Source organism: Cherax quadricarinatus, chromosome 41 (assembly GCF_038502225.1).
Source record: "Cherax quadricarinatus isolate ZL_2023a chromosome 41, ASM3850222v1, whole genome shotgun sequence".
Lineage (NCBI taxonomy): Eukaryota > Metazoa > Arthropoda > Malacostraca > Decapoda > Parastacidae > Cherax > Cherax quadricarinatus.
Genome location: NC_091332.1, coordinates 9,478,206 through 9,505,344, shown reverse-complemented (window position 1 = coordinate 9,505,344; position 27,139 = coordinate 9,478,206). Strand labels below are relative to the sequence as shown.

Genomic DNA, 27,139 nt, shown 5'->3' with positions numbered 1-27,139 from the left:
TTTCTCAGGGTCGAAAATTTTTTGGAAAAAAAAATTCTCATGAAATGATAGAGAATCTTTTCCCAATCATAATGACACCAAAAGTATGAAATTTGATGGAAAACTTACGGAATTATTCTCTCGTGAAGTTACCGGTCTCGGCGATGTTTACGCATCGGCGATTTTGCCCAATTTGAGCCCTATTTTTGGCCAATTTCAGTGTACTAGTCGGCAAAAATCATATCTATTTCGCTAGAACTCCATTTTTCTATTGAATGAGTACAAGAAACCACCCATTTACCGATTTCAAGTATCCAATAAAGTGGTCAGAAATTGTCAATTTTGCCAATTTCACACAAATTTCAGAAGATGCCAATTTCCAAATAGGGTCCAGAATAAGCAAGACAGACATTCCTGGCACTAAAATAACCCTTTCTCTGTTCATTAGTCACGTCCCCAGGCCCCTCTTACATCTCTTTTGCTTTCCACTTTGAATTTTTATTCTCACAAAAAACAGATTTACTGTTATGCAGACTACTGCATTAGTGTAGAAATGGTATAAATAATATCAGTGCACTTGTGAAAGAATATTAGACTCACCAGTTGACGTGTATTGGACGCTTGGCATGATTTGTTTACTTTCGAAATTTTGTAAAAATAGAACATTTCTGCTACTTTGAGTTCAATTTCAAGGTACTTTTCCTTATGAAACCAATCAAAATCATCTCAATTTCTGTAATATGTCTTCCATTCTATAAAATGAGACCAGGAAAACTAGAATACAACCATAAATACCATATGAAAATACACTGCAAAGTCGCTGTTTTAAACCAAAAACACGGTCGGAGTTTTTTTTTAGCATTATGCACTGTGTGCTGTAGGTTTTTTTTTATACTGTGCACACTGACCACAGACCCATTCTTTCATATGTAGGCCTACCAGCTTTCTCTCACTAGATCTGAAGGTGCTAAAAATTTAGGCGTTCTAGTACGTCAATAACCCTGGTGCATAAGCCATACTAGTACGTCAAAAACCCTGAAAGGGTTAAAGGAAGGAAGGGTTGTACACTTTCTTTCAACAGCTATCTGAAATTTAATTGTGTGAACATTAGTTAGGGATCAATGAATCATGACAGCAAAGCTTAATTAACATTTATATACAAGAGAATACTTTAAATCACATCACATAGCTAACACTTACCTGGCAGGTAACAGCTAGTGTGTGGCATAGTTGAGTCTTTCCAGTACGGAATTCTCCAAATATTTCTGTGATAGAACCTGTTTCTATCCCACCTCCTAATAACTTGTCTAGCTCTTTGGAGCCTGTAGTAAGCTATAATAAAAAACATGACATCACTGTCATTAGAAATGCTGTGCTGTATGTGGATAAACAACGAGACATCTATAATGGCAAGTTGCATTTATAATAATAATAATGATAATTTTATTTTGACATGATACATGTTTGTACAAAGAAATGTAATAGTTGTGTGTACATGCCAAAAGCCCCTTTATATGAAGAGCATTTCCAGCAAACTTAAAATTAACTTATGATTAATAAAGCAATAACAGTACATATGGTCATTAGATGAGTTATAATGAATACAAGAGAACTGGGTATTCTATTAGGTCATGCTTTAATAAGTCTTGTAGATAAGATGTACAATTTTGATTATTAACATTAGACAGACACAATGGAGTGATTAACATTTGACATGAATACAGATATTGACAGTAAGTATATATATTGATAAGAAAGTTTTACCAATGTTCATGATATTGAGCAAATGCATGTATTTGTTATTTAGCATATAAAATGAAACAACTAAGCACACTAACATCATGTAAATTACAGAGTACATACTCAATATTGCACCAAAATGCTGTCTATAGTATCCTCAATATCCTGACAAATGCACAAATCAAAACACCATCACTTACGATGCCTACAGCTCTGCAGGCTCCTTCTCAACCTGTGATGTTCCCTGCTTTGCTCAGAGTGCTGCTTGACCTTTGTCTATTCCCATCTCTCCATTCCAATGGACACAAGAGTCTCACAGAACTTCTTTTTCATCTTCCCTGCACTTATGCATGGGCTTCTGGGCAGGTTGGCATGCTTACCCAAGTATTTGGCTGTAGGGTTCATACAATCTTCACTGCAACCCTTAAACCCAATAATAACAGCAAAAAACAATAATTGACAATTAGAAGGGCCCCTGCATAAGAATAGCACACAGAATCCTATTCCTTCTCAATTAGTTGTCCAGGTATTCTTTGCCCATATGACAGTCTCCATTAGTATTTTCCCAAGAGGTCAGGGAGCCATGTGCAGTTTCAAGGGTGAGCTTCATACTTAAGCTTTGTTTCCTGCTCATGACAGGCAAGTAAAGAGCTCATAATTCTGCAGAGCTTAGTTGGAAATATATCAATTCAGAGGATGCCTAGACGTTCCAGTTACTTCTTGTATGGTTATTCAGGAACTATTTATCCCTGCCTGTCCTGTAGCCACATACCTAAGGCAGGCTAGTCTCTTCCTACCTCCCTTTCTCTAAACTCTGCACCTACCTCATGACACCCACTTCATCCCTCCAGCTTCTTTCAACCAGAGCATGAATACTCCCAAAGTCTGTTCCTGGGTCACCAGGTAGTTTCTGGTTCACTGGCTTTGGCAACTCAAGTCCCATTGGTACTCCTTCTGGAGAGCATGTAACTAATAACCAAATTGATTTTCACCAATGTTATTTAAGTAGGACTCCCTTAGTAACTGGGGTCTTCTACCTGAGATTTCAGTAAGGCTCCTTCTGAAATAAAACACTTTTGTTTCTTATTCAGGATCAAGGCAGGTATTCCTAAAGATTACTTCTTAGACTTTGGAGCTCTTCACCAATGTCTAGTTGTTCCCTCTCTGGGGATTGAGACTGCACAAGGCTGCTTATTGTTTTTTTGTTTGTGTGTTTGTTATTTGTATGCAATGTATAGGGTATTTCTGTACAACAGGGACTGGTTTCAACCAATTCCTAGTTCTGATTGAAGTTTCATTTGGGGCCCTCAGTAAGAGATCCTGTACAGTAATATCCAGGCCAATATGCATGTCAGGTCCATCTTGGAGTATGCAGTACCAGTAGGGGACCCACACCAGAGGATGCATGTTAAGAAACTGGAAATAATGCAGAGATATACAATGAGACTGGTTCCAGAGCTAAGGGGTATGAGCTATGAGGAAAGGCTAAAGAACTTGAGTTTAATTACCACAATTATGGAATGGTATAGGCAGACTCCATACACAGGTTTAAGAATAGGCACAACAGGGCCTGCAAGGCTAGGAGGGAGTAAATCTGGCAAGAGGCAAATTAAAAGGTAAGGCTAGGAACTAAGATTCAACCCCTGCAACCACATATAAGCGAGTACTGGTTCCAAGTTCTTTTTGTTTTTTTGACATGACACTGAGTTACCACTTGTGTGATGGCTGCTTCCACTATAAATTGGGGTAATGGAGAGAGATCTTAATGGATCACTAAAATCCCACTGTAGAATACATACCACGGAACGGGTGGAGTTTGAAGCCACGGCAAGTGAGTTATAAAACTCCAGGCCAGTGCGTAAGCCACTCTGCCAGCTAGCTACAATAAGATTCATCCAATTAAGTATATTATACCCATACCGTGGTTTGTTTACAATCATGTTATTGTAATTTCGTGAGTATGATGGCAGTTTTGAGGGGACTTGAGCTGGAGTTCACCACAGCCATGCTGGCAGGAGAATCATCTATTAAGACTTGCATTTGTGGTCATAGTGGGCCCATGCTAGCCTCCTATGGTGTATAAATACATCTAATTGGATGAATCTTATTGTAGCCAGCTGGCCAAGTGATTTACACACTGGCCTGGACTTTTACGATTCACTTGCCATGGGTTCTAACCCCACCTGTACCATGGTTTGTTTGTAATCATGTTATTATGATTTCATGAGTGTAGAATACAATGTTGTAATACATGAAAAATGAATTTCTACATAACTGCCTGGCAATCCAGAGGCTGCTGCCACCTCCCATTAGCTGTTCTACACTAGTCGGCAATTAGAGATACAAGGTAAGTGCCACTTGATACATCCTGGTTGCAGAGTAAAACAAAAAAACACACACAAAAAAAAAGGTAAACTGAACAGAAAAATGTGAGTTAGTCATTACTACTAGTGTACATAGACTAGTAGATGCTTGACTACAGGTCGGTTGCATTCTTAATGGATCACTAGACCATTATTTAAAAATGTGTTATAGGATTTATTTTTTAAAACCTTGTAATATACAGTATTAAATTTGCTTAAATAAAATGAGAGTCAAATAAAAAGCCCTAGTGATGGAAAGCAATGAAAAAATAAAGAAAAAGTAGCCAAACATCCTTCAACAATGATGCCATAAAAAACAAATAAAGGGAGTAATTATCTCAATGTCATCTCCCAGAACATCAATAGAACTTACCTGAACCAAATCTGCACGTTTCTGATGAAATTCTGTTGCAGTTGTAAAGCCCATTGGTACTAGTTTAGAAGCTTCTGCCAATATTTTATCTGCTTTAGCTTCGCTGACTCCCTTGATGCCAAGAAGAGCCTTTTTTGGGGCAAAAGCCACAGCCTCAACAGTATAGTAACCAGCCTCCTCCAACTTTTTGATGTCTGCAGCTGATATCCCATTTTGCTGAATAAAACACAATATCATAAACAAAGTATGTAAATTTCTTTATGTACAAAAATATTTATTGCAACTCAATGCCATACCACAACAGTAGAACTTTTTTTGCAATATGATTGGTATGGTATGGTATGCTAAAAATATGAAAAATTGCTTCACAACCATTTTCATCACCTGTATTAGGATGTTATTTATTTTGGACATGTCACAAAATGCAAGCTCTCAACCTTGTAATGTTTCAAATTTGATATGAAAAACAAGAACTTCAGAATTTTAAGTAAAAAATAAATATTTACTTGTGCATAAGAGCAGTCAATAATTGCTGTAATATACTCAGTGGTATTAGCAAACTATGCACATCCTAGTAAAATATATATTTTTTAATGTGTTTTACTGTAACCAGAAATTTTAAGAAAATAATTTGTCAACCAACAGAGGTAATAAAGCAGCCTAAAATAATTTTAAATCTATAAAAAAAGTGAAACAAGAGATAAGTTCTGTGAATCTGCAAAACTTTTTTCATGTTCTGGTACAATCTGGAATAAGAATGGTTTCTGCTCCTCAGTAGGTACAATATATGCTTTATTCAGGCTACACACAAGAATTTTTGCTGAAGGAGGCTTCATGAAAACCTAAAGCACTGAAGAGGGTATCCCGTGATTGGGTCGTCAGCACACTCAGCTCGTACACTGAATGTCCGATGTCCATGGTTCAGTCCCTGGCACAGGTGAAAATGTTGGGCATATTTCCTTACATGCTACCCCTGTTCACTGAACAGTAAGTTGTCAACTGTTGTAGGTGTGGGTTGCATCTTTTGGGGTAGTAGTAACCCTTAACCCTTTCAGGGTTGGCAGGCCCTCTCAAACTTGTTCTCAGGGTCAGAAATTTTTCAAAAAAAAAAAAAAAACTTATGAAATGATAGAGAATCTTTTCCCGATCATAATGACACCAAAAGAATGAAATTTGATGGAAAACTTATGGAATTATGCTCTCACGAAGTTACTGGTCTCAGCAATGTTTATGCATCGGCGATTTTGCCCACTGAGCCCTATTTTCGGCCAATTCCAATGTACCAGTCGACAAAAATCATAACTATTTCACTAGAACTCCATTTTTTCTATCGATTGAGTACAAGAAATCACCCATTTACTGAACTCAACTATCCAATAAAGTGGTCAGAATTTGGCAATTTTGCCAATTTCACTCAAATTTCAGAAGATGCCAATTTCCAAATAGGGTCCAGAATAAACAAGAGACATTTCTGGCACTAAAATAACATTTCCTCTGTTCATTATTCACGTCCCAAGGCCTCTGTTACATTTCTTTTGCTTTCCACTTTGAATTTTTATTCTGACAAAAAATTGAAGATTTACTGTTATGCAGACTACTGCATTAGTGTAGAAATGGTATAAATAATACCAGTGCACTTGTGAAAGAATATTAAACTCACCAGTTGACATGTATTAGATGCATGGCATGATTTGTTTACTTTTGAACTTTGGCAAAAATCGAACATTTCTGCTAATTTGAGCTCAATTTCAAGGTACTTTTCATTGTGAAACCAATCAAAATCATCTCAATTTCCATAATATGTCTTCCATTCTATAAAATGAGACCAAGAAAACCAAACTAGAATACAACCATAAATAGCATACGAAAATACACTGCAAAATAGCTGTTATAAACCAAAAACACGGTTGGAGTTTTTTTTTTCTCATTATGCACTATGTGCAGCAGGATTTTTTTTTATATTGTGCACACTGACCACATAGACCCATTCTTTCATATGTAGGCCTACCAGCTTTCTCTCGCTAGATTTGAAGGCGCTATAATTTATGTGTACTAGTACGGCACCAACCCTGGTGTGAAAGCCGTACTAGTATGGCACCAACCCTGAAAGGGTTAAATAGGGTTAGGCATTGAAATCAGCTGAGGCAAGATAACAGCTCTTAGCCTGTAAAACTGATTTGTGTAAAAAAAAAAAAAATGCACATGGTCTGCTGTGAGGCCTAAGTCAGTGAAACAATGAATATCCAATAGGCCTCTTCAGTGATTTAAGAAAAGGTTTTGATACAGTAACTCATATCATCCTATTTCTTATACTAGAACATTACGTAATAACTGGCCATACATTCTCCTTTACGATGTCTTAACTAAATGACAGATTCTAACAGGTAACTATAAATGACATCACAACCCAGCAACATAGGGCTATGACAAGGCAGTGTCATGGGACCACTAATTTCTTATTTACATCACTTTCTTACTCAATACATCTCAAAAACTTAAGCCAATTTTGCTTGTAGATGTCATTTCCTTTGTAGTCATCAATCCATATCCAACTGACTTTGATAACATAGTCGATGTCAAGCTAGAAAAAATTTATCTACTTGAATAGAACTAACACTCAATATTGGTAAGACCTGCTATACTGTATAATGTCTGGGAATCAAGCTATAAATATACAACTAAATAAAAATAAATAATATGCACACTGTTAGGTAAAAGAACAAGTGCAACTAAAGTGACATTTTATTGTGACAATGTTTTGCTCTCCAGGAGCTTTATCAAGCTGTTACAAACAATACACGGACACAGAGAGTATATACAGGCTTAGAGTGAGGTGTAATACTAGTGGTAGTAGTAGTAGTAATATTAGTTGTGGCAGCAGTAGTAATACATTATGGTAGAAGAATCAATTTGCACACGAGTAAAAGGTTGTAAAAGCTATTACTTGGGTAGCATAAAAATAGGTTAGACAAATATTTTGGTTAGTGGTTGGATTTGAGAAGGTCTGTTTCAGTGTTCCTCTTCTGTTATGTTCTTGTGTAGTATTAGCAGCAGAGACTACATGATGACAGGGTTTATTGTTTTGAGGAGGATTTTTGCTAATACTTCAGAGATGATGAAGCTGCCTTTTTTTGCTTGATTGTGTTAGAAACAGCAATTAATGATGATTCAAGGCATTTACGTCTGCAGAAATTAGGTTCTCTGATCACCAGTCGGGTGTCATTGAATTTCATGAGGCGATTGGTGGAACTTCGGTGTTGTACGCAGGCACCATTCAAGTTATCGTTCCACATGTTTCAAGGTTCCTTGCTGTTTCACCTACATTTATTCTGTCGCAACCTCCACAAGGTATAGCGTAAACTCCTGCATTGACTGGTTCGTGGTGGTTCGTTTCTGTCCTGGTTAGATCCCCTATGGAAGTGCTGGATGCGATGGTGACTCTAGTGTTAGTTTGTGCCAGTACCTTAGAAACGTTCAATGCAACCTGGCTGTTGGGAAGGATTGTGATGAATGGTTTTTGAAAACTGACAAGTTGAAGAACTGAGACACTTATGCAATATATAGGAATCTTTATTGAAGAAATGTTTTGCCACACAGTGGCTTCATCAGTCCAATACAAAGTAGAAAGGTGTAAGGAGAGGAGGAGTTTGAGGTAATCAGTCCCTCAGCCTGGAACATCATGGGATCTTGGTACAAAGATTTCAACGCTTGTCCAACCTTTGGACGACGACCTACTTACACTAGTGCCAGGTCCCACTGTGATCCCGCCTCCTCCTGCTTCGACTCACCTGACTGCAGTATATAAGCCACCTCTCTGGCCCTATGCTGTACTTCCTACAAGAGTGATGTACTGAACACATCGAATCCAGGCTGAGGGACTGATTACCTCAAACTCCTCCTCTCCTTACCCATTTCTACTTTGTATTGGACCGATGAAGCCACTGTGTGGCGAAAAGTTTCTTCAATAAAGATTCCCATATGTTGGGAAGGATTATAACTGTTAGGAGTGGTGTTGGTGCATGGAGAACTGATTATCTGAGGAGCTCTTTTCTTGCAGTCTTTGATGAAAAAGGAAGGAAAATGTATATCAGTGAAGGTTTGGTGTAAGTACATTCCTTGTCAAGAAACTCAGGATTACAAATACTGTATGCTCTTAGGAAAAATCTGATGGTGATGCCTCTTTTGGTCTTAGTATCTTGACTGGAATAGAAGTGGGCGAGATCATTTTTGTTGGTAGGTTTACAGTAAACTTGAAATCTTAGATTGTTATCTACTTTGTGAATGAGGATGTCTAGAAAAGGTAGCTTGTCACTGGACTCTTCTTCTAGTGTAAACTGGATAGCCGGTTCAAATACATTGAGCACACTGACAAACAAGATGAGGGGAAATTTTTGGGGATATTCATCTTAACAGCAATCTTAAATTTAATAATGCATACAACACATATCTAAAAAAAAAAAGTTCCTAAAGCAATGGATATTCAAGTACATGCTACTATGTATCACACCCAATACATGTACGTACTAATTACCCTAAACTATTTAATCTATCCTTACCTCACCTATGATGCATGTACATGAGGAATGGCAACAGCATTTCATCTAAAACCAATCATAACTCAACAAAAATCTGTCATTAGAATGATCGCTCAATCTGACCCCAGTAGAGTGGAACCTCTGGTCATGACCATAACTCGTTCCAAAACTCTGGTCACGACCCAATTTGGCAGTGACCTGAACCTAATTTCCCCATTGGATTGTATGTAAATATGATTAATCCATTCCAGACCCCTACGAACTGTATGTAAATAATTTGTTTTTTTAAGATTTTTAAGCACAAAAATAGTTAATTATACCATAGAATGAATAGTGTAATGTAGCAAACTAAATGTGAACACCTCGAATAACACTGAGAAAACCTTGAACAACAGAGAAAACTAACATTGCACAAGTCCGTTCTAGACCCGTACGAACCATTCACTGTAAACAGTTTTTCTTTTTTAAGAGTTAAAGGAAGTCTAATGGCTAAGAAGTGAACTCCGTTATTTATCGTCTGATTTCTTTCATTTTTGGTGTACATTAAGAAATATCTTTCCATCACACACTGCCGAAGTTTCAATAAGATAGCCCAACAAACAACCGAGAAAAAAAAATATTTACCAAAAATCATATATAGCTTCCCCTAAACAGGTACTGACATTGCAAGAAGCTGTTTGTGCACTACCTGCTGATAAAACATTGAAGTGGGAAGTGGGGAAAATTGGCGAGTGTGTAAAAATGGCACAGAATGTGAAAACTGGCACAGCTATGTTTGTTGGGCACCCGATTATGTGTTCATGACCAGATGAAAAAATTTGGCAAATTTTTTGGTCGTGAACCGGTTTGTTTGTGTTCAGAAGCATTTGTGACCAGACGTTCCACTGTATTCAAAGATATGAACCTACTTAACATACAAAGCATACACACATACTACTTTGAATACTACATACACAGAACACTCAATATTAATATTAACCCCTGAGCTAAAACAAGGCCTGGAAAGCTACAACAGATTACGCAGGCATAATTAGAAATAAATGTCTGATATGTCATGTGTACAACTCAACCCAAGTAAATTTTTTTTTTTTCAACAAACCAGCTGTATCCCACCCAGGCAGAGTGGCCCAAAAAGAAAATGAAAGTTTCTCTTTTTAAATTTAGTAATTTATACAGGAGAAGGGGTTACTAGGCCCTCGCTCCCGACATTTTAGTCGCCTCTTACAACACGCATGGCTTACAGAGGAAGAATTCTGTTCCATTTCCCCATGGAGATAACAGGAAATAAACAAGAACAAGAACTAGAAAGAAAATAGAAGAAAACCCAGAGGGAAGTGTAGACAGCAACCACCCAGGGAGGTACTACCGTCCTGCAAAACGAGTGTAAAACGAAAGCCTGTAATTGTTTTACATGATGGTAGGATTGCTGGTGTCTTGTCTGTCTCATAAATATGCAAGATTACAGGTACGTTTTGCTACTTCTACTTACACTTAGGTCACACTAAACACATATGTACACATTTATTTATACACATTCGCCTGAGTTTTCTTTGATTTTATCTTAGTTCTTGTTCTAATTACTTTACCTTTTATGTCCATGGGGAAGTGGAATAAGAATCTTTCCTCCGTAAGCCATGTGTGTGTTGTAAAAGTCAACTAAAATGACGGGAACAATGGGCTAGTAACCCCTTTTCCTGTAATAATTACTAAAAAGAATAAGAAGAAAATTGTCAGTGGGAAGTCTGAATGTGCGTGGATGTTGTGCGAATGATAAGAAAGAGATGATTGTGGATGTTATGAATGAGAAGAAGCCAGATATCCTGGCTTTAAGTGAAACAAAGCTGAAGGGGGTGGGTGAGTTTCAGTGGAGAGGAATGAATAGGATTAGGTCAGGGGTTTCTAATAGAGTTAGAGCTAAAGAAGGAGTAGCAATAATGTTGAAGGATAAGCTATGGCAGGAAAAGAGGGACTATAAATGTATTAATTCAAGGATTATGTGGAGTAAAATAAAGGTTGGATGTGAGAAGTGGGTTATAGTAAGCGTATATGCACCAGGGGAAGAGAAGTATAGAGGAGAGAGAGAGATTTTGGGAAATATTGAGTAATTGCATGGGGAGTTTTGAACCAAGTGTGAGAGTACTTGTGGTTGGGGATTTTAATGCTGAAGTGGGAAAAAATGTTGTGGAGGGAGTAGTAGGTAAATTTGGGGTGCCAGGGGTAAATGAAAATGGGGAGCCTTTAATTGAGCTATGTGTAGAAAGAGGTTTGGTAATAAGTAATACATATTTTATGAAAAAGAGGATAAATAAATATACAAGGTATGATGTAGCATGTAAAGAAAGTAGTTTGTTAGATTATGTATTGGTGGATAAAAGGTTGATGGGCAGGCTCCAGGATGTACACGTTTATAGAGGGGCAACTGATATATCGGATCATTATCTAGTTGTAGCTACAGTTAGAGTAAGAGGTAGATGGGATAAGAGGAAAATGGCAACAAGTAAGAGGGAGGTGAAAGTGTATAAACTAAGGGAGGAGGAAGTTCGGGTGAAATATAAGCAACTATTGGCAGAAAGGTGGGCTGGTGCAGGTATGAGTAGTGGGGGGGTTGAAGAGGGTTGGAATAGTTTTAAAAATGCAGTATTAGAATGTGGGGCAGAAGTTTGTGGTTATAGGAGGGTGGGTGAGGGAGGAAAGAGGAGTGATTGGTGGAATGACGAAGTAAAGGGTGTGATAAAAGAGAAAAAGTTAGCTTATGAGAGGTATTTACAAAGCAGAAGTGTTAAAAGAAGAGTAGAGTATATGGAGAGTAAAAGAAAGGTGAAGAGAGTGGTGAGAGAGTGCAAAAGGAGAGCGGATGATAGAGTGGGAGAGATACCGTCAAGGAATTTTAATGAAAATAAGAAAAAATTTTGGAGTGAGTTAAACAAGTTAAGAAAGCCTAGGGAACAAATGGATTTATCAGTTAAAAACAGAGTAGGGGAGTTAGTAGATAGGGAGATGGAGGTATTGGGTAGATGGCGAGAATATTTTGAGGAACTTTTAAATGTCGACGAAGAAAGGGAGGCGGTAATTTCATGCACTGGCCAGGGAGGTATATTATCTTTTAGGAGTGAAGAAGAGCAGGATGTGAGTGTGGGGGAGGTGCATGAGGCATTACGTAGAATGAAAGGGGGTAAAGCAGCTGGAACTGATGGGATCATGACAGAAATGCTAAAAGCAGGGGGGGACATAGTGTTGGAGTAGTTGGTATTTTTGTTTAATAAATGTATGAAAGAGGGGAAGGTACCTAGGGATTGGCAGAGAGCGTGTATAGTCCCTTTATATAAAGGGAAGGGGGACAAGAGAGACTGTAAAAATTATAGAGGAATAAGTTTACTGAGTATACCAGGAAAAGTGTATGGTAGGGTTATTACTGAAAGAATTATAGGTAAGACAGAATGTAGAATTGCGGAAGAGCAAGGAGGTTTTAGAGTGGGTAGGGGATGTGTAGATCAAGTGTTTACATTGAAGCATACAGTGGACCCCCACTTAACGATCACCTCCAAATGCGACCAATTATGTAAGTGTATTTATGTAAGTGCGTTTGTACGTGTATGTTTGGGGGTCTGAAATGAACTAATCTACTTCACAATATTCCTTATGGGAAAAAATTCGGTCAGTACTGGCACCTGAACATACTACTGGAATGAAAAAAGTTCGTTAACCGGGGGTCCACTGTATATGTGAGCAGTATTTAGATAAAGGTAGGGAAGTTTTTATTGCATTTATGGATTTAGAAAAGGCATATGATAGAGTGGATAGGGAAGCAATGTGGCAGATGCTGCAAGTATATGGAATAGGTGGTAAGTTACTAAATGCTGTAAAGAGTTTTTATGAGAATAGTGAGGCTCAGGTTAGGGTGTGTAGAAGAGAGGGAGACTACTTCCCGGTAAAAGTAGGTCTTAGACAGGGATGTGTAATGTCACCATGGTTGTTTAATATATTTATAGATGGGGTTGTAAAAGAAGTAAATGCTAGGGTGTCCAGGAGAGGGGTGGGATTAAATTATGGGGAATTAAATACAAAATGGGAAGTGACACAGTTACTTTTTGCTGATGATACTGCGCTTATGGGAGATTCTAAAGAAAAATTACGAAGGTTAGTGGACGAATTTGGGAATGTGTGTAAAGGTAGAAAGTTGAAAGTGAACATAGAAAAGAGTAAGGTGATGAGAGTATCAAATGATTTAGATAAAGAAAAATTGGATATCAAGTTGGGGAGGAGGAGTATGGAAGAAGTGAATGTTTTCAGATATTTGGGAGTCGACGTGTCAACGCATGGATTTATGAAGGATGAGGTTAATCATAGAATTGATGAGGGAAAAAAAGGCGAGTGGTGCATTGAGGTATATGTGGAGACAAAAAATGTTATCTATGGAGGCAAAGAAGGGAATGTATGAAAGTATAGTAGTACCAACACTCTTATATGGGTGTGAAGCTTGGGTTGTAAATGCTGCAGTGGGGAGGCAGTTGGAGGCAGTGGAGATGTCCTGTCTAAGAGCAATGTGTGGTGTAAATATTGTGCAGAAAATTCGGAAAAGGTGTGGAGTTAATAAAAGTATTAGTCAGAGGGCTGAAGAAAGTTTGTTGAGGTGGTTTGGTCATTTAGAGAGAATGGATCAAAGTAGAATGACATGGAGAGCATATAAATCTGTAGGGGAAGGAAAGCAGGGTAGGAGTCATCCTCGAAAAGGTTGAAGGTTGGAGGGAGGAGGTAAAGGAAGTGTTGTGGGCGAGGGGTTTGGACTTCCAGCAAGCGTGCGTGAGCGTGTTAGATAGGAGTGAATGGAGACAAATGGTATTTGGGACCTGACGATCTGTTGGAGTGTGAGCAGGGTAATATTTAGTGAAGGGATTCAGGGAAACTGGTTATTTTATATAACCGGACTTGAGTCCTGGAAATGGGAAGTACAATGCCTGTACTCTAAAGGAGGGGTTTGGAATATTGGCAGCTTGGAGGGATATATTGTGTATTTTTATACATATATACTTCTAAACTGTTGTATTCTGGGCACCTCTGCAAAAACAGTGCTTATGTGTGAGTGAGGTGAAAGTGTTGAATGATGATGAAAGTATTTTCTTTTTGGGGATTTTCTTTCTCTTTGGGGTCACCCTGCCTCGGTGGGAGACGGCCGACTTGTTAAAAAAAAAAAAAAAAAAAAAAAAAAATGTATGTGTGGTGACCTAAGTGTAAGTAGAAGTAGCAAGACGTATCTGAAATCTTGCATGTTTATGAGACGGAAAAAAAAGGACACCAGCAATCCTACCATCATGTAAAACAATTACAGGCTTTCGTTTTGCACTCACTTGGCAGGACGGTAGTACCTCCCTGGGCGGTTGCTGTCTACCAACCTACTACCTAGAACCCCAAGTAAATACTCCATGGAAATCAAATGACCCAAACATTGAACCAACAAACTTGAAATCATCAAAAAGGCTCTAACCTCAACAGCTTCAAAAATCATTGTCAAAAAACACATTCTGAACCTGATTTACAGTAATATTTTAAAATGTAATGATTATACAGGATTAGGTCAACAGTACAGTGGATCCCCGGTTTACGATATTTTTTTCATTCCAGAAGTATGTTCAGGTGCCAGTACTGAACGAATTTGTTCCCATAAGGAATATTGTGAATTAGATTAGTCCATTTCAGAACCCCCAAACATACACGTACAAACGCACTTACATAAATACACTTACATAATTGGTCGCATTGGGAGGTGATCGTAAAGCGGGGGTCCACTCTATTTTGCACCACTAGCTTATTTAATTACACTCTCTCCATTTTAATAAAAACTACTTCATTTTTTTTTTAACATGTTGGCCATATCCAACTGAGACAGGGTGACCCAAAACAGAAAGGAATACCTTCACCATTGTTCAACACTTTCACCATTATTCACACACACAAATTAAATCATTCATAAGTATCAGTACTAGTTCCAGTTTGCCTGAAATGCATAACAAGGGGCTTCCTAAAGAATACAGAAAGAGCTGAATCAACATGCTGTAATTCTTGGAAATTAAGTTTGACTCTGACTTGAGAAAGCTGCATTTTAATTCAACTGTTTCCTGGACATTATTCAGTGCTTGCTACATGGAACCGAAGGGTCAAAAAAAAAAAAAAAAAAGACATTTCTTCAATTAAGTCCCACAAGTTCCTGAAGAACATCTCTAGGGCACTGTCAGTAATGGTTTTCTTGGCAGTGATATCTATGCAATTTGTCTAAACAAATTAAATATTATTCAGAAAGTAGTGGACAACAAAAAATCAAAGCATACATCACTAAGGTTTGACATTTGATCCATCAGTTTCTTTTGATAAGAAATAGCCACGCAGGAAGTGCTTTACGATGTCCTAGGTACAGATGTCCCACTCAAGAGAATCAAGAAAATGATAGGATGGATAATGAGAACCTTCCAAACTAGGGATGCCAAGCCCATGATGGTTCTCTTCAAATTGCTTTTCTCTCTAGGCTGGAATACTGCTGTATGCTAATGGCTCCTTTCAAGGCAAATGAAATTGCAGACCTGGAGAATGTACGGAGAACTTTCACGGCACGCATAAATACGATAAAGCACCTAAACTACTGTAAACAGTTGAAATCCCTTGATTTGTATTCCCTGGAATGCAGGTGAGAAAGATACCTGATAATACACACTTGGAAAATCACTCCTATAAAAGCAAAAGACTGGGCAGGAGATGCAACATCCCCCCAATGAAAATCAGGGGCACCACAAGTACATTAGGAGACAACACAGTAAGTGTCAGGGAGCCCAAGATTGTTCAACTGCCTCCCAGCATACATAAGGGGGATTACTAACAGAACCCTGGCTGTCTTCAAGAAAGCACTGCACAGGCACCTGAAGTCAGTACCTAATCAGCCAGGCTGTGGTTCGTATGTCAGTCTGTGTGTGGTCAGCAGTAACAGCCTGGCTGATTAGACCCTGATCCACCAGGAGGCCTGGTCACAGACCTGGCCATGGGGGCGTTGATTCCCAAAACCCTCTCCAGGTATACACAGCACTTTTGCCTTGCAACATAATTGGTGCTTTTACAGTGCATTAGGCTTTTAGAATGTCTCCCACAGCAAGAATCCTGATGTGTGATGTGTAACCGGAATAAAACAATTTTTGTAACTCACGAAGAGTGGAAATTAATAATATTAAGCATTACTTCTCATTTTCATTTACAGTAAGTTTTGGTCAGCCTGGTTGATCAGGCTCTGATCCACCAGGAGGCCTGGTCACAGACCAGGCCGCGGGGGCGTTGACCCCCGGAACTCTCTCCAGGTAAACTCCAGGATCTCAAACTTAAGACTAGGTTTACTGTGGGGCTGTGGATACCTCTCATTAGTATAATACCTTTTTCAGTCACACAGAAATTGAAACATATCTAGCTTCAATTGTGGTTAGTGCAGCAAATAAATCTGTCCATATTTGTCCTAACAACTTATCATGCCTTACCTCAAGAGTATGTATAAGCAATGGCCCAGAAGCTCCAACATCAGCTACTGCATCCTGCTCATCAATACTACTTCGTTCTTGCATCATCGCCATGATTTCTATTAAATAAAAAAACTATGTAGTAAAGTGCAAAGAAAAATTGCAATACAATGTACTGTATATGGGTTGACTGCACTAGTTAATCAGAGCATATATATATATCTAGTCCTAGTCATTTTGTAAATCTACTTATACTATTTTATTTAATAATCTCAACAAAAAAATTCATCATTGTAAATCCTTAAAAGACAAGCTGAATTAAATGGAGCAAAATTAAATTAAATTAAATTCTACATAATGAAAATGAGAGAAAGCAAGAGCAGCCCACATACGGAATGTAGAATGTGACAAAATGCAAAAGTTCATATAAGAAGTTCATTTATGGAGAAATTACACTTGTGGGGAACCAACAGAGCGATATATTACATGGTAATATGGAAGATTACAGTATTGAGACTGCAAAAGTCCTATCATAGTGATCAGTCCTACACTAGCACTCTTTAAATATGTTTGAGTCCACTCTGACATCACTGAAACATTGAATGTGTTTCTTTACACAGGTTGTCTATGTTCCCCATCAGTAAAATGGGTACCGGGGTGTTAGTCGACTGGTGTGGGTCGCATCCTGGGACAATACCGACCAAATTTGCTCGAAATGCTCTGCATAACAAACGGCTTTCTATATAGTAGTATATCACTGATCTCAGCTAGGACTGTATACCTTATACATGTACAGTACTTGTAGAAATAAAGATATTATTATATTTACAACCTTAATAAACAGTAAATAGTTTGTTAATGAAAGGATTTACTTTTTGTGAGAAGTAATGCATTTTATATTGAATTTGTAAATGTTACTAACATTTCTTTAAAGGTGATCTGCTTATAGTTCTTTGTATTTTTTGTACTACAGTATTTTATATTTTGTGCTACATTAGTCTGAAGGTTCCAGGAGGCAAGATGTAATGAGGACAAGTTCCCAGGAAGAGAATTGTGGAATTCTTTTTTACTATTAGCTAAAGAAATATGCTTTGTCAGTGCTATTATATCTGCATTTTTATAGTTTGTGTTAGTTTTAGTAGGAGTGTGTTAGGTCAGATTTAAGTTAAAATTTGACCAGTAAACCACTTTTATATTTTACAGTTTTTGTATAGGAATGCTTTCTGTGGCTTTTTTTTTTGTGGTACAGTGTATAACAAGTCACTAATTCACTAATTATAGTGGCATCAGCAAACATCAGTTATTAAATGTTAGACAGCAGAAATTTAGTTATATTCAGACATTGCAGATAATTTAAAACTTTGACAAGCATTTTATATAGTAAATTATGCAGAATTTAACTTGGGTGAGTTTATTCAGGTAAAGGTGCACATAACTATAGTTATATAAATTGTCACACAGCAGGATATGTGAAGATTACCTAGGATATCCCCCCCCCCCCAAAAAAAAAGTCAGAAAGTTACTTATTTCCATTGGGAATTAAGTAAGTAAGTAAGTTTATTCAGGTATACACAAATACAGTTACATAGAATTATCATACATAGCAGCATATGTGTAGAGAACCTAGGATAACCCAAAAAAGTCAGACAGAGTGACTTATTTCCATTGGGGTAAACTAAGGAAGTAAAACCAGTGCTACTTAGGCCCACTATTATTATAATCAAGGGGGAAGCGCTAAACCCGGAGGATTATACAGCGCCTGGGGGGGGATGTGGAAGGCATTCAGGCTTAATTCGGGGAACTGGAGCACAGATCCAATTCCCTAAATCAAGAGCCCCTCACCAACATCAAGGAACCTTCCTTGAGGGGTTAGGCCCACTAAAGTAAACAATATTGCCATTGCAAAAATTACAATTAATACAACTTTCAAGGCAGCAAAATACAAATAATATCAATGCTTCAACAATATATAGATATTAAAAATTACGTGAGGGTTCAAAATACCTTCTTGAAGTACACCCTTAAAGAAAGCATACAGTTTTCCCGCTTGATATTATTATAATATTCGTGAAGACGTTCTAAACCCGTAGGGGTTATACAGCACTTTCTAATTACAAAATGAGATTAGAAATATACTTGATGAAGTATGCTTCTATAAATAAATAAATAAATAAATAAAAAAATAAAAAAAAAATTATATTGTGAATAAGGTGGTTGTTGTAGATTGTTAAGGTCCATCAAAGCTTGCGCCTTTTAAGTCCAGGAAAAAATATTGGTCAATGCCTAAATCTAAGCTGGAATTGAAGACGCAAATTACAGCCAAAAATAGAAACAATAAGTTCCCAAACGGGTCAAGTGGACCCCTAACCTAAACCCAGGCATCAAACATCTTTCATTGTTCAGCAATAAATGAGTGGAACGGATTATCTGAACTTGTCAAAGCCAATCTTAGCATGAGCTAGTTCAGGAAAGTATCTAATGAATGAAGCTACAGAAAGGGAAGACAGTGATTTCTTATATAGTTAACATTCGTGTACCTATTTATGTAAGATGATCCTCTCTCTGTTATTGTAAACAGCTTAGTTTACTTTATTCCTGTTAGGTAAAAGGACACAAGTGCAACTAATGTGACATTATATTATGGCAACACTTCGCTCTGCAGGAGCTTTATCAAGCCGATACTTTATTCCTATTATATCTCCTTTCATTGTGACTGATTCTCACACAATTGAGTTACGTAGCTGTTTTAACTTTTATGGTTATAATCATGATTGATTTCTACTACAACTTACTGCTACCTAGGTTTTAAATACGATATTACAAGGACCCCAATGGAAATAACACTGATTTTTTTTTTTTTGGGGGGGGGAGGGGGGGGAGTTATCGTAGGTAATTTACATACCTCACTTTTTGACCCTTAAAATACTACTCAATAACTAATGTCTAGTTCTTAAGCAGTCTAAGCATTAGGCTTAGTCTGCTCGAAATGCACCACATACTAGTGACTTTCCTTTGTGCTTTAAATATAATATAATGTCATACTACTATATAATGTCAATGGCATACTACTATATAGAAAGTCGCTTTTTATGCTAAGCATTTCGGGCCAATTAGGTCAATTTTGTCCCAGGATGCGACCCACACCAATCGACTAACACCCAGGTACCCATTTCATACTGATAGGTGAACATGGACAGCAGGTGTGTTATGGAATGACGTCCTAATGTTTTCCAGCCGTACCGGGGATTCGATCTCGGAGTCATAAGAACATAAGAACATAAGAACGAAGGAACACTGCAGAAGGCCTACTGGCCCATGCGAGGCAGGTCCAAGTCTCCTACCGGCTTAAGCCAAAGCACCCAACCTAGTCAGGTCAGGTCACATTGACTTAAGGGAGGAACACGGCAACCGACCTGTTAGCACAAGCTATCAGGTCTAACTCACACCCACCCACATCTACTCATGTATTTATCCAACCTATTTTTAAAGCTACACAACGTTCTGGCCTCTATAACGGTACTTGGGAGTTTGTTCCACTCATCCACAACTCTATTACCAAACCAGTACTTTCCTATATCCTTCCTGAATCTGAATTTTTCCAACTTAAAACCATTGCTGCGAGTCCTGTCTAGGCTAGATATTTTCAGCACACTATTTACATCCCCTTTATTTATTCCTGTCTTCCATTTATACACCTCAATCATATCCCCCCTAATTCTACGTCTTTCTAGAGAGTGCAGTTTCAGGGCCCTTAGTCTATCCTCATAGGGAAGGTTTCTGATACATGGGATCATCTTTGTCATCCTCCTTTGTACATTTTCCAGAGAATTTATATCCATTCTGTAATACGGTGACCAAAACTGTGCAGCATAATCTAAATGAGGCCTAACCAAGGATGTATAGAGTTGAAGAACAACCTGAGGACTCCTATTATTTATGCTTCTTGATATGAAGCCAAGGATTCTATTAGCTTTATTGCGAACACTTATGCACTGTTGTCTTGGTTTCAGATTACTGCTAACCAGAACTCCTAAATCTTTTTCGCAATCCGTAATATTAAGATCTACATTATTTAGTTTATATGTGGCATGGTTATTGTCCTGTCCAACATTTAGAACTTTGCATTTGTCTATATTAAACTGCATCTGCCACTTCTCCGACCACTGCATCAGTCTATTCAAATCTTCCTGGAGTGCTCGAATGTCCTCGTCAGAATGAATTCGACGGCCTATTTTGGTGTCATCGGCAAACTTGCCGATGTCGCTCTTTATGCCCTCATCTATGTCGTTTATGTAGATTGTGAACAGCAGGGGGCCCAACACTGACCCCTGTGGAACACCGCTCGTGACGCTTCCCCACTCTGATTTCTCCCCATTTATGCAAACTCTCTGCTGCCTATTTGTCAACCATGCCTCTATCCAGGAAAAAATTTCTCCTCCTATTCCATGTGCTTTAATTTTCCTCAATAGTCTCTGATGTGGGACCCTGTCAAAAGCCTTACTGAAGTCCATATACACAATATCATATTCATTACCATCACAATATCATATTCATTACCAACACAATATCATATTCATTACCAACACAATATCATATTCATTACCTGTGTGTGAGTTTAGCGTGCTAGCAATCGAGCTACTTTCTTAAACCTGAGTCGTCAACAGGCTGTCCGCAAGCCTGGAGAGAGTTGATATAAGGACACAGTAAGGCAAGCCAGCGGAAGGCCTCGGTCAGATGACCAAAAACTCTAGCTGCAGCTAAAACCCACGTCAGGAAATACTTTTCCTGTTTCCTGACAAACCTTGCTTAACCTAACCTAAGGCCGCACTTCCTAATTTCGGCCAACTCTTTTATTTTTCAACCAATTTTTTTTATTTTGGGTGTACATTTAGAGGTTCATATGTAGAAGAATGTGACAAAGTTTCAGTATGATTGGCCAACAAACAACAGAGAAAAAAAATATTTTAGTGACTTCATATATGGCAGCAAAGTATGACAAAATGGCACTTCGAGTGGCACTTCCGACAATCCCAACCGTTAGAATACATCTGACACTAATTTGGGATGCACATGTTTCATCTAATATATCTTATTATCATGGAAAAAAAAATACATTTGATGGACTTTTTTGCATTCACCAAAATATCTGCCTTTTACCTCCCACAAAATCAAAAATATTTGATATATTCCAAAAAAAGAATCATCACATTTTCAAACACTGTTTTATATTGTCAGTGAAAATCATTTCAATACAATCATTAATAATGGTGTACTTTAGCGAAATATGTGAAAAAGTTACTTCCGAGATATAGGCCTAGAAAACGTCGGCAGGCCTACCGTCTCAAAATTTTTTTTTTTTTTGCGCGGAAATGGCGTTTTTTTCGGTGTATTTCTTAGTAAACTGATGTTCTAGTGCAGTTATCCTCTTCAAAACACCGTTTTCTATCACTCATATACCAAACAATACAACTAGGAGACGAGGAGTAACATATTTATATCGAAATATTGCTGGTGGACTCTCGCTATATTATGGCCTATTTTATTCAGTCTAGAGTATATAACATGTTTGTTTGTTATTTATAGTGTTTATTATATCATATTAGATCAATTCTGATAGATAAATAAGCCGTATAGTTGATATATAAGCTGATATAAACGTAATAATGAAGAGATTTCACCTGGCACCATCTGGAGGGGGAGCATTGCCGAGTGTACCCAGGTGCTTCCTGATAGGCTAGACGTCTATTGATAAGCTCCACTTACTCTTATATGATGCCAAATAATCAATTATTATATTAGAAAGAATAATGCAAAGAAAAAGCAATAAAAAACAAGGAAAAAAATCCAAAAAATACATGGGTTGAGAACAGACGCGCTACCTACATCGTCGTTACCATACCTGATATAAATGACTATAATTTCTTGTAGAAACGTCTTAGAACATTGATTCTTGTACCATTGTGTTGCCAAAGAGTTAAGCTATTTTTCGGTATATATAACTCAATTTCCATAATTTTTCGATTTTTGGTTGAGCGCGCGGAAAATTGCCCAGATTCTACCCTAAGCACCCTGGTCAGTTACCCCGAGGGCATCACGATGATCAGAACACACCCCCAAGGGATTAAAAAAATGGAAAAATCAAAATCGTCACTGGTGGTCAAGGCAGGGGTAAAGGGCGACGTCCATAGGTCAGCGCAGTTCTGAGGTCAGGTGGAGTGGCAGACCTCAAGGTCTAAAACACTAACAGCAGAGCCGGATGCCCCACTCTGAGTCAATATTGTTTTCATTTCTTAAACAGTCATTATTCCTAGCAACGTAATTGAACTATATGTAATAATTCTTTGCTCAACAGGTATGATCTCACAAATGATTGGTTAACACAAGATTGACATGAGAGTACACAGTATTTACCTTGTTATTTAAACAAGCTGGAAGACTGAGGTAAACATGTTTACCAGTGAACAACACATGAAGCAATGGAGAGAAATGATACAAAATATCGACACCATGGACTATAATGAAAGCCTTTGTTAACAACGTTTCGCCCACGCAGTGGGGCTTTTTTCAAGTCACTGAAAAGCCCACTACGTGAGCAAAACTTTGTCAATGAAGGATAAGATTATATATTGCATTTGTCTTTACACGAGGTAATAGGCAGTATTTGCTCTCACTGCCATCTATTGAATCTCAGCCACTTCTTAACAGCAAGCTTACAATATAGTAGGTTTTAAGAACAGTTTCTTCTTATGGTATTTGGGCCATGCGATGTTATAAGCACTTATTTTTTTATTACATTCACGGAGGAGAGCAAAACCCGTAGGGGATCATAGGCTCATAAAAATCCATTGTGGATTTAACCTTTTCTAACTTCCTTCTCGACTTACTTTACATAATTCTGCTTACCCAGGGTATCAAAAAAAAAAAAAAAAAAAAAAAAAAAAAAAAAAAAAAAATGGTTATAAATGACCATAATTTTTAAAGGGGTGGACCGGTAAGCCAGCGGAAGGCCTCGGTCAGATGACCAAAAGCTCCAAAGGCGGGTCATCATCTGACTAAGACCCGCGTCAGGAAACATTTGTCCTGTTTCCTGACGAACCTTACCTAACCTAACCTAGGGTATCAAAACTTTGGGGCCCGTCCCTGGACCCATTGTATACCTACATGATATGTATGGGGTACATAACAAAGATATTAAACTCACAAAACTAGGATAACCCGGTAAGTCAAATATTGTAACTTTATGCTAGAATACAAACACAAGTCTTTTTTTTTATTTTTCTTTATTCAAGTTTCATTTATACAATGGACTTGGAATTTATGTAGAAACTGGTCCAGGATAACAAAGTCAAACAATGTTACTTATTTCCGTAGTTGGTTTGTTTTCATTTCCTTATTTCACACATAACAGTTTATTTTGCAATGATCTTTAAGAAACACATCTTATTGGCACATACGTAGTTAGGTTGGTACTTGACAGTGCACTTAGCTTACATATTTAGTGTCCGTGGTTCGATCTCCGGTACGTGTGAAAACATTTGGGCATGTTTCCTTGCACCTGCTGTCCCTGTTCACCTATCAGTAAATAAGTGTTAGTCACCTTACACCTGCTGTCCCTGTTCACCTAACAGTAAATAGGTACCTGAGTGTTAGTCGACTGGTATGGGTCGCATCCTGGGGACAAAATTAACCTTCAAACAAACAAACAAATTTTATTTCTTTGCAAGATTACATTGAAATTATGAAATTACAATAATGAGTTGCAGTACAAAGAGCCACTATCATGCCTAGGTATTATGGGCAGACTTAATTTAATGCCTTACAGACTCCTTAATACTAAAGAAATTGATCATAGTTTGTTTAAATTGTACATCTTTTTGTGTTTATAGTAGACAGTAATTTTACTCTAATTACAATAGTTTCAATAATGAATATTGAAATTATATTATGGGAATATAACATTGTGAGTTGTTGAAAGTAGTTTACAGTATGAGAATGCTACAATTGGGTGTAAGGCAGTATTGTTTTGGGTAGGTATTTATACTACAATTTAGTATTAATAATATATTAACTTTGGGCATCTAGAGTTGAAGTTTTAAGATTTAGGTAATTGGGAGATTTTTGGTAAAGTTAAATATTGAGTATTTAGTTTAGGGTGAGTAAGTGGTTTTTGAGAAAACCTAAAATTGGTGTTCAGACCTGGTTACTTTAGTATTTACTGGTAATTAATTCCAAATTTTGGGGCCTTTTATGTGCAAAGAGTTTTTACACAATGAGATATGGACACGGGGTACATCAAAAAGAGATCTGTCTTGTGTTATGGTCATGTGTCCTGTTAAGGTTGGTGAGAAGTTTGAGTGGAGGGTTTATGTTTGAGCGTATTGTTCTATGTATGTAGTAGGCACATGAATAAGTATGGATGTTCTTAACGGTGAGCAGTTTTAGACTTTTGAATATTGGTGGGGTATGCTGTCGGGAGTAGGAATTTGTTACCATTCTGACTGCAGCCTTTTGCTGGGTTATTAGTGGTCTTAGATCATTTAATGTTGTTGATCCCCATGCACAAATTCCATTTGTGAGAAAAGGGTAGATGAGTGAATGATACAGTGCAAGGAGAGCTGATTGTGGAACATAGATTACAGTATCTTTGATAGTATGCCTACTGTCTTAGAGATTTTCTTAGAAATTAGTTGTTTGTGTGTCTGGAATTTGAGGCTACTGTCAAGGTGGTTTCCTAGGAATTTTCCCTCTGTGAGTTTTGTGATGGGATATCCGTTTAGCGTTATGTTAAGTGGAACATTTGCAGCTCTGTTTCCAAACTGCATGAAATAGGTTTTGTTAGTATTGAGGGTAAGCTTATTTGTCATCCAGGTAGATATTTTCTGCAATTCGGTATTAACAGTGTTAGCCAGTATGACTGGGTTTGGGTGGGAGAAGACGTATGTTGTGTCATCTGCAAATAATATGGGTTTGAGTAGCTGCGATGCATTCAGTAGGTCATTGATGTAAATGAGAAAGAGGAGTGGGCCAAGGACACTTCCTTGTGGGACACCAACTGTGATTCCTTAAGTGGAAGAGTTTGCACCATTTGTTTTCACATATTGGCTTGTTACTAAGGTATGACTTTAGGTAGTTGAGGGAGTGCCCTCTTATACCATAGTGTGTTAATTTAATGTGCAGCAAATCATAGTCAACTGTATCAAAATCTTTACGTATATTAATGAAGATTCCCAGCGGGACTTTTTTCTTCTCGAGAACAGTGTATATTAGTTCTAGCATGTGTATAATAGCATCATTTGTAGGTTAAATATTGGTCTATAGTTGTGGAAAATTTTTAATTTGGTTCTACTCTATTTTCAAATACATTTTTGACTCATATCGGCACATTAAACACCTATTAGGCGCTATAGTTTCGGAAAATTAAAAATTTTCCACAATAGTTATTCAAGTCGGTTTGATCACCTTTGTGGATCGGGGTAACCCTCGCTGTTTTGAGAATTGCTGGGAAGGTGGGGGATTCGATGGATTTATTAAAGAGTTGCAATAACTGGTGACAGTACGTGAAATGTTTTTTTGTACATAAAAGGTGGTAAGTTATTTATGTTCCCTGCCTTGTTTTTAAGGGTGTTGATGAGCGAAATGCTCTGCATAACCATTGGCTTTCTATATAATATGTCAGAGATGTAAGCTTGGTCTATATAGGTTGTATCATGTACTTGTATTAATAGAGATAAGTAGTTTGGGCCAGCATGGGTCAGACAGCAATTGCTATTTCTAAGAATAGTTCCTACTGTAGTGACGAATTTTTTAAGCTTATTCACAGTATCCGTAGTCGAGAGGGAGAGTAAATAAGTAAACGTAAGCAAATAAGTAAACAAGTAAATTGGCAGTACGTAGTAAAGAAAGAAAGTAAAAGTTTATTTAGGTCCAATTACATAATTTTTAGATGATTACAATTGTCTTATGTGTGTGTTCGTGACATCTGTGTGCCCTTAAAACCACTGTAATAAAATATATAAGATTCATGAAATGCCTAAATAAACACTTAATTGCTAGCATACTTAGTAGTGAACTTTTTTTTTAGATGGGAATTTAGAGCAGCAGCAGCAGCAGCAGCAGTAGTGGCAACATGGCGGAGAGAGGTACTGCCACTCTTCTTGCCTTCGGGGCCATTGTAGGAATTTTGTTGTTATGTGACTTTCTGCCTGTTGATGGCACCGCTAAGGAGTCTCCTAAGATGAAGTTAAACAACTTGATGGGTCCCTCGCTGAGGTTCTTGTACTGGTAAGTGTGTGGTGGTGTGACTGGGTCTTGCAAGTAGTCATGACTCGTCACTACTTTACTCAGCAGTTGTATCTCTCAAGGATGATGCTGAGGGACTCCTTCATTAAATGAATTGGACTTGGGCTCCAATTCCTCGAATCGGGCCTGAATGTTACCTTCCATTCCTCCAGACGCTGTATGACCCCTATGGGTTCAGCGCTCCCCCATGGAATGTCATCATTGTTTTGTAATGACATTGTTGTCCTCTCTGAGGAGGTTCATTGTATCTGGTGAGGGGTTCTTCATCCAGGAAATTGAACCTGGCTTCCCTAGGCTCGAACCTAATTACGTCACATTACCCCAACCCCTCCCACTTGCTGTATAATCCTTACAGGATTAACT

The 27,139-nt window shown here is 37.8% G+C and overlaps 2 protein-coding genes across 4 annotated transcripts in view; one reads left to right on the top strand and one right to left on the bottom strand.

Moving 5' to 3' along the window:
• The window catches only part of spn-A (RAD51 recombinase homolog spn-A), a 31,919-nt gene extending 8,875 nt beyond the window's left edge, over positions 1-23,044 (bottom strand). Inside the window, exons 1-4 of one of the 3 annotated variants that reach the window (XM_053786663.2) lie at positions 22,889-23,044; positions 16,499-16,596; positions 4,456-4,671; positions 1,180-1,311 (exon numbers count right to left, since the gene is read on the bottom strand). In XM_053786663.2, coding sequence (XP_053642638.1) covers positions 1,180-1,311; positions 4,456-4,671; positions 16,499-16,591 — 441 coding nt within the window. In that variant the 5' untranslated portion in view covers positions 16,592-16,596; positions 22,889-23,044. Of the gene's footprint in view, positions 1-1,179; positions 1,312-4,455; positions 4,672-16,498; positions 16,597-18,481; positions 18,712-19,014; positions 19,037-22,888 lie in introns of those variants that run through there. The other 2 variants (XM_053786665.2, XM_053786662.2) reach the window with 2 other exon arrangements.
• A 3,535-nt stretch (positions 23,045-26,579) lies between these two features.
• Positions 26,580-27,139, top strand: part of SelT (selenoprotein T) — a 29,675-nt gene continuing 29,115 nt past the window's right edge. Inside the window, exon 1 of the mRNA XM_053786661.2 lies at positions 26,580-26,758. The gene's annotated coding sequence lies outside the window, so the exon portion shown is untranslated. The remainder of the gene's footprint in view (positions 26,759-27,139) is intronic.